Source organism: Salvelinus namaycush, unplaced genomic scaffold (genome assembly GCF_016432855.1).
Source record: "Salvelinus namaycush isolate Seneca unplaced genomic scaffold, SaNama_1.0 Scaffold999, whole genome shotgun sequence".
In the NCBI taxonomy this organism is placed as follows: domain Eukaryota; kingdom Metazoa; phylum Chordata; class Actinopteri; order Salmoniformes; family Salmonidae; genus Salvelinus; species Salvelinus namaycush.
The window spans coordinates 86,527-94,713 of record NW_024061751.1 but is presented as its reverse complement, the minus strand read 5'-3'; the positions used below and the strand labels follow the sequence as shown (position 1 = coordinate 94,713).

The 8,187-nt window shown below is 46.4% G+C and overlaps 1 protein-coding gene across 1 annotated transcript; it reads left to right on the top strand.

The window, feature by feature from the left end:
• The first annotated feature begins 814 nt into the window (after positions 1–814).
• On the top strand, positions 815–5,765 carry LOC120043680 (RNA polymerase-associated protein LEO1-like). Its single transcript, XM_038988234.1, has 4 exons — positions 815–953; positions 3,344–3,548; positions 5,132–5,229; positions 5,459–5,765. Exons 1-4 carry the CDS (start codon positions 852–854, stop codon positions 5,573–5,575), a joined length of 522 nt encoding a protein of 173 aa, XP_038844162.1. The 5' UTR covers positions 815–851; the 3' UTR covers positions 5,576–5,765.
• The last annotated feature ends 2,422 nt before the right edge of the window (positions 5,766–8,187 follow it).

Sequence of the window (8,187 nt, the reverse complement as noted above, 5' to 3'; positions counted from 1 at the left end):
TTGTTTTGGTACGGTATTACAATAGAACGGGACTTGTTTTGGTACAGTATTACAATAGAACGGGACTTGTTTTGGTACAGTATTACAATAGAACGGGACTTGTTTTGGTACAGTATTACAATAGAACGGGACTTGATTTGGTACAGTATTACAATAGAACGGGACTTGTTCTGGTACAGTATTACAATAGAACGGGACTTGTTCTGGTACAGTATTACAATAGAACGGGACTTGTTCTGGTACAGTATTACAATAGAACGGGACTTGTTTTGGTACGGTATTACAATAGAACGGGACTTGTTTTGGTACGGTATTACAATAGAACGGGACTTGTTCTGGTACGGTATTACAATAGAACGGGACTTGTTTTGGTACAGTATTACAATAGAACGGGACTTGTTTTGGTACAGTATTACAATAGAACGGGACTTGTTTTGGTACAGTATTACAATAGAACGGGACTTGTTTTGGTACGGTATTACAATAGAACGGGACTTGTTTTGGTACGGTATTACAATAGAACGGGACTTGTTTTGGTACGGTATTACAATAGAACGGGACTTGTTTTGGTACGGTATTACAATAGAACGGGACTTGTTTTGGTACGGTATTACAATAGAACGGGACTTGTTTTGGTACAGTATTACAATAGAACGGGACTTGTTTTGGTACAGTATTAGAACAGGACTTGTTTTGGTACAGTATTAGAACGGGACTTGTTTTGGTACAGTGTTATGACACGCTGTTCCTCTTTCAGTTTGAAGGAACAAACATGAATGTCTGATTTGAGATATAAAGCTGTGTTTTCTCTCTCCAGACCCCACTCCACAGACAGCGCCACCCACAGGAAGATGACCCTCTCTCTGGCTGACCGCTGCTCTAAGACCCAGAAGATTAGAATACTGCCCATGGCTGGACGAGACCCTGAGTCTCAACGCAATGAGATGATCAAGGTAACACACGCTGGACTGTGTGGTTTCATATTGTCACGTTCGTCGTAACATTTAAGTGAGGAGGACCAAGGCGCAGCGTGATAACAATACATTCTCTCTTTAATGAAGACGAAAACGAAACGAACACTATACAAACTAATCAAAACAACAAACAGACGAACGTGAAGCTATACAAACAATAAGTGCAGACACTGGCAACTTACACATAGACAATCACCCACAAACTACCTAATGACTATGGCTGCCTAAATATGGCTCTCAATCAGCGACAACGATAGACAGCTGTCTCTAATTGAGAACCAATCCAGGCAACCATAGACATACATACACCTAGACCTAACACTGCCCCATAAACATACAAAAAACCCTAGACAATACAAAACACATACATCCCCCATGTCACACCCTGGCCTAACTAAAATAATAAAGAAAACAAAGATAACTAAGGCCAGGGCGTGACACATATAGGATGTCATGTAATAAGGTTATGAGATGTGTGATGTTAGCAGAACTACACTCAACAAAAATATTAACGCAAAAAATGCAACAATTTTAAAAGATTTTACTTAGTTACAGTTCATATAAGTAAATCAGTCAATTGAAATAAATGCATTAGGCCTTGGTCTATGGATTTCACATGACTGGGAATACAGATATGCATCTGTCGGTCGCAGATACCTTAGATAAAGAAAACCAGTCAGTATCTGGTGTGACCACCATTTGCCTCATGCAGCGTGACACATCTCCTTCACATTGAGTTGATCAGGCTGTTGATTTGTGGCCTGTGGAACGTTGACCCACTCCTCTTCAATGGCTGTGTGAAGTTGCTGGATATGGAACTGGAACACGCTGTCGTATATGTTGATCCAGAGCATCCCAAACATGCTCAATGGGTGACATGTCTGAGTATGCAGGCCATGGAAGAACTGGGACATTTTCAGCTTCCAGGAATTGTGTACAGATCCTTGCAACATGGGGATGTGCATTATCATTCTGAATTATGAGGTGATGGCGGCGGATGAATGGCACGACAATGGGCCTCAGGATCTCGTCACAGTATCTCTGTGCATTCAAATTTCCATCGATAAAATGCAATTGTGTTCGTTGTCCGTAGCGCATGCCTGCCCATACCATCACCCCACCACCACCATGGGGCACTCTGTTGACATCAGCAAACTGCTCGCCCACTCAACACCATACATGCTGTCTGCCATCTGCCTGGTACAGTTGAAACCTGTCCAGCATGGCCATCGAAGGGGAGCATTTTCCCACTGAAGTCGGTTACAACTGAACTGCAGTCAGGTCAAGACCCCGGTGAGGACAACAAGCACTCAGATGAGCTTCCCTGAGACGGTTTCTGACAGTTTGTACAGAAATTCTTCAGTTGTGCAAACCCACAGTTTCAACAGTTGTCTGGGTGGCTGATTTCAGACGATCCCGCAGGTGAAGAAGTCGGATGTGAATGTCCTGAGCTGGTGTGGTTGTAAGGCCGATTGGACGTACTGCCAAATTCTCTAAAACTATGTTACGGAGGTGCTTTATGGTAGAGAAATTAACATCAAATTCTCTGGACATTCCTGCAGTCAGCATCCCTCAACTTGAGACATCTGTGGCATTGTATTATGTGACAAAACTGCACATTTTAGAGTAGCCTTTTATTGTCCCCAGCAGAAGGTGCACCTATGTAATGATCATGCTTCTTGATATTCCACACCTGTCAGGTGGATGGATTATCTTGGCAAAAGAGACATTCTCACTAACAGAGATGTAAATAAATTTGTGGACAACATTTGAGAGAGATAAGCTTTTTTTGTGAATATGAAACATTTCTTGAATCGTATATATATCAGCTCAGTAAAAACATGGGACCGACACTTCACGTTGCTGTTCAAAAAAGCTGTTAAAAAGAGGACATTGTATTCTTTTTTTTGGTTGTACTCCCTGACGAAGGCCATGCAGCCCAAATGCGTCATTTAAAAAAATAAAAAAAACTTTGTTTCTATTGAACATGCTAATTAAGGCATTTTAATGAATTATATGAAGAGTGCCTTGGTCCTCCTCTCTTTTTGATGACCAATTTACCCCTTTTACCAAAGAGCACCTCCTACCTACCAACATGTACTATTGTGTACCTTAGTAGCGCTTCCCTTCCTCCTCTTTCTGCTTTACATGTTGCGGTTTATATTTTTGTTCAGTATAATAACTACAGTCTGGAGACGAGACAGACTTTCTGTTGTTACTAGAAGCACTGACTGGGCTTCTATTGCTGATTACAGTCTCCTATATTTTCTCAGAACATTTCAAATAGACAGGACGAAACCTTATCTCATTTGAGGGGTTAAAATGTTGACCCATCTCTCCTCCTGCTCCTCCCCCGCCCCCCCCCACAGAAAGAGGAGGAGCGTCTGCGTGCGTCTATCCGTCGTGAGGGCCAACAGCGGCGGATGAGAGAGAAGCAGCACCAACGAGGGCTGAGCGCCGGTTACCTGGAGCCTGATCGCTATGACGACGATGAGGAGGGGGACGAGTCGGTCAGCCTGGCCGCCATCAAGAGCAAATACAAGGGAGGAGGAGGAGGAGGAGGAGGACTGAGAGGTGAGGACACACACCATATCTAAACAGAGACACATCCAGATTAAATACAAGGGAGGAGGAGGAGGACTGAGAGGTGAGGACACACACCATATCTAAACAGAGACACATCCAGATTAAATACAAGGGAGGAGGAGGACTGAGGGGTGAGGACACACACCATATCTAAACAGAGACACATCCAGATTAAATACAAGGGAGGAGGAGGAGGACTGAGGGGTGAGGACACACACCATATCTAAACAGAGACACATCCAGATTAAATACAAGGGAGGAGGAGGACTGAGGGGTGAGGACACACACCATATCTAAACAGAGACACATCCAGATTAAATACAAGGGAGGAGGAGGACTGAGGGGTGAGGACACACACCATATCTAAACAGAGACACATCCAGATTAAATACAAGGGAGGAGGAGGAGGAGGACTGAGGGGTGAAGACACACACCATATCTAAACAGAGACACATCCAGATGAAATACAAGGGAGGAGGAGGAGGAGGACTGAGGGGTGAGGACACACACCATATCTAAACAGAGACACATCCAGATTAAATACAAGGGAGGAGGAGGAGGACTGAGAGGTGAGGACACACACCATATCTAAACAGAGACACATCCAGATTAAATACAAGGGAGGAGGAGGAGGACTGAGAGGTGAGGACACACACCATATCTAAACAGAGACACATCCAGATTAAATACAAGGGAGGAGGAGGAGGACTGAGAGGTGAGGACACACACCATATCTAAACAGAGACACATCCAGATTAAATACAAGGGAGGAGGAGGAGGACTGAGAGGTGAGGACACACACCATATCTAAACAGAGACACATCCAGATTAAATACAAGGGAGGAGGAGGAGGACTGAGAGGTGAGGACACACACCATATCTAAACAGAGACACATCCAGATTAAATACAAGGGAGGAGGAGGAGGAGGACTGAGAGGTGAGGACACACACCATATCTAAACAGAGACACATCCAGATTAAATACAAGGGAGGAAGAGGAGGAGGACTGAGAGGTGAGGACACACACCATATCTAAACAGAGACACATCCAGATTAAATACAAGGGAGGAAGAGGAGGAGGACAGAGGTGAGGACACACACCATATCTAAACAGAGACACATCCAGATGAAATACAAGGGAGGAGGAGGAGGACTGAGAGGTGAGGACACACACCATATCTAAACAGAGACACATCCAGATTAAATACAAGGGAGGAGGAGGAGGACTGAGGGGTGAGGACACACACCATATCTAAACAGAGACACATCCAGATTAAATACAAGGGAGGAGGAGGAGGACTGAGGGGTGAGGACACACACCATATCTAAACAGAGACACATCCAGATTAAATACAAGGGAGGAGGACTGAGGAGACAGTGAAAGTGTTTGTATTTGCTCATGTCAATGCGTTCTCTCCCTTTCTCTCCACCGTCTCCCCTTTTCCGTCCCCCTCCCCTTTTCCGTCCCCCTCCCCTTTTCCGTCCCCCTCCCCTCCTCCACTCTTCCGTCTCTCTCTTCTCTTCCATCTCTCCTCCACTCTTTCTCCCCCCCCCCTCCTCTCTCCATATAGAGGAGCGGGCTAGGATCTACTCGTCTGACAGTGATGAGGGTTCTGATGATGATAAAGCCCAGAGACTGCTCAAGGCCAAGAAACTAGACTCTGACGAGGTGAGACACACACACACAGGTTTTAGTACAGTGAGAGAATGGAGAGATGAGTTGTGACAGAGGGTGCACTCCTATGATCTACCAGCAGAAGGCAGTGTTAATCACTACATATAGGAATCTAGTTCAGGTAACAAATCACTTTGACGCACATCTGAAGTGAGTCAAATCACATTTTTCCTGTCTCTCTCCACCCTCTTTCTTCCTCCCCCTCTCTCCCCTCTCTCTCTAGGAAGGGGAGAGTTCAGGGAAGAGGAAGGCTGAGGAGGATGAGGAGGAGGAGGTGGAACCCAAGAAGGCAAAGAAGTACGTCATCAGCGATGAAGAGGAGGAGGAAGATGATGAATGATGTCTGTTTTTTTTTATCATACCACTGTATCATCAGTGTTTTGTTATATCCAATGCGTCGCGATGTAGACCTAACGTTTAATTTGTAGTTTGTATATTTTCTAATGATGACTGAGTGAGAGAGAGAGAGCTCTGTACAGCTGTAGGAATAAAGAGAAGATGAACTAGGTGTTTATCTCAACGACCAAACCTCAGTCTCTTTGTTATGATTCTTTTTAAAGTTCAGTTTTGTTTTGAGATGTCCATTTTCTAATGGAGGTTAAAGATGAAGAGTTGAAGGGGGGAAGGACTGTCTGGGGGATGATGGACTGTCTGACCTCTTCACTAACAGTAGATACTGTTCAATCCATCTGGCACAGGAGAGAGAGAAGGATGAGGATGGGTAAGAGAGGAGAGAGGGGTGGTGGAGAGTGGAGGATGAGGATGGGTAAGAGAGGAGAGGGGTGGAGAGTGGAGGATGAGGATGGGTAAGAGAGGAGAGGGGTGGAGAGTGGAGGATGAGGATGGGTAAGAGAGGAGAGAGGGGTGGAGAGTGGAGGATGAGGATGGGTAAGAGAGGGGTGGAGAGTGGAGGATGAGGATGGGTAAGAGGAGAGGGGTGGTGGAGAGTGGAGGATGAGGATGGGTAAAAGAGGAGAGAGGGGTGGTGGAGAGTGGAGGATGAGGATGGGTAAGAGAGGAGAGGGGTGGAGAGTGGAGGATGAGGATGGGTGAGAGAGGGGTGGAGGATGAGGATGGGTAAGAGGAGAGGGGTGGTGGAGAGTTGAGGATGGGTAAGAGGAGAGGGGTGGTGGAGAGTGGAGGATGAGGATGGGTAAAAGAGGAGAGAGGGAGAGTGGAGGATGAGGATGGGTAAAAGAGGAGAGGGGTGGTGGAGAGTGGAGGATGAGGATGGGTAAGAGAGGGGTGGTGGAGAGTGGAGGATGAGGATGGGTAAGAGAGGGGTGGTGGAGAGTGGAGGATGAGGATGGGTAAGAGGAGAGGGGTGGTGGAGAGTGGAGGATGAGGATGGGTAAGAGAGGGGTGGAGAGTGGAGGATGAGGATGGGGGAGAGAGGGGTGGAGAGTGGAGGATGAGGATGGGTAAGAGGAGAGGGGTGGTGGAGAGTGGAGGATGAGGATGGGTAAGAGGAGAGAGGGGTGGTGGAGAGTGGAGGATGAGGATGGGTAAGAGAGGAGAGAGGGGTGGTGGAGAGTGGAGGATGAGGATGGGTAAGAGAGGAGAGGGGTGGTGGAGAGTGGAGGATGAGGATGGGTAAGAGAGGAGAGAGGGGTGGAGGATGAGGATGGGTAAGAGAGGAGAGAGGGTGGTGGAGAGTGGAGGATGAGGATGGGTAAGAGAGGAGAGGTGGTGGAGAGTGGAGGATGAGGATGGGTAAGAGAGGAGAGGGGTAGTGGAGGATGAGGATGGGTAAGAGAGGAGAGAGGGGTGGTGGAGGATGAGGATGGGTAAGAGAGGAGAGAGGGGTGGTGGAGAGTGGAGGATGAGGATGGGTAAGAGAGAAGAGAGGAGAGAGGGGTGGTGGAGAGTGGAGGATGAGGATGGGTAAAAGGAGAGGGGTGAGGGGGGATGGGGTTGGGTAAGAAAGGAGAAAGGGGGGTTAGTGACCAGTCTTTGTGAAGATCTCATACTCCTCTCTCCTCGTCTCCTCAAAACCAATTGGATCAGAAATGGGTTTTGAGAAGGTGACGAGGAGTATAGCGGGAGCAGAATTGAGAGAAAGAGAGGGGTGAGTAGAATGGAGAGGGGTGAGTAGAGAGAAAAAGAGAGAGGGGGGAGGAAAATAAGAGATTTGGGAGGACAATGGTAGGCTGGTTAGGGATTGTTGCACCAGCCACTCTGACACACAACCTCATATACACAGTACACATTCAACCATACAAGTTGAAGTTTTAACGTCACCTGCACAAGTACAGTGAAATGCCTTTTTCTTACAAACATTGACACCATCAATGTAGTAATCAATGTAGTACTAAAAATAACAAGTTAGGAAGAAAAAGAACAGGAGAAAGTAAGAAGCTTTATACAGGGTCAGTTCCAATACCATATTTACAATGTGCAGGGATATTGAAGTGATAGAGGTTGACACACTACATGGCCAAAAGTATGTGGACACCCCTTCAAATTAGTGGATTAGACTATTTCAGACACACCTGTTGCTGTCAGGTGTATAAAATCGAGCACACAGCCATGCAATCTCCTTAGACAAACATTGGCAGTTAAATGGCCCGTACTGAAAAGCGCAGTGACTTTCAACGTGGCACCGTCATAGGATGCCACCTTTCTATCAAGTCAGTTCGTCAAATGTCTGTCCTGCTATAGCTGCTCCGATAAACTGTAAGTGCTGTTATTGTGAAGTGGAAACGTCTAGGAGAAACAACGGCTCAGCCGCAAAGTGGTAGGCCACACAAGCTCATAGAACGAGACCACCGAGTGCTGAAGCGCGTAAAAATCGTCTGTCCTCGTTTGCAACACTCACTACCGAGTTCCAAACATCACATCCAAAATGTGATGTGTTTGCATGTTGTGTGTGTTGGAGTGAGTGTGTAGAGTCCTGTCTGTGTGTAGAGTCCTGTCTGAGTCCTGTCAGTGTGTAGAGTCCTGTCAGTGTGT

What these genes read in the sequence shown, in the direction of transcription:
- LOC120043680 (XM_038988234.1), top strand. Translation starts at nt 852, where the DNA reads ATGACCCTCTCTCTGGCTGACCGCTGCTCTAAGACCCAGAAGATTAGA. An exon ending in AACGCAATGAGATGATCAAG is followed by an intron (nt 954 to 3,343) that starts GTAACACACGCT and finishes CCCCCCCCACAG; the next exon opens with AAAGAGGAGGAGCGTCTGCG. An exon ending in AGAAACTAGACTCTGACGAG is followed by an intron (nt 5,230 to 5,458) that starts GTGAGACACACA and finishes CTCTCTCTCTAG; the next exon opens with GAAGGGGAGAGTTCAGGGAA.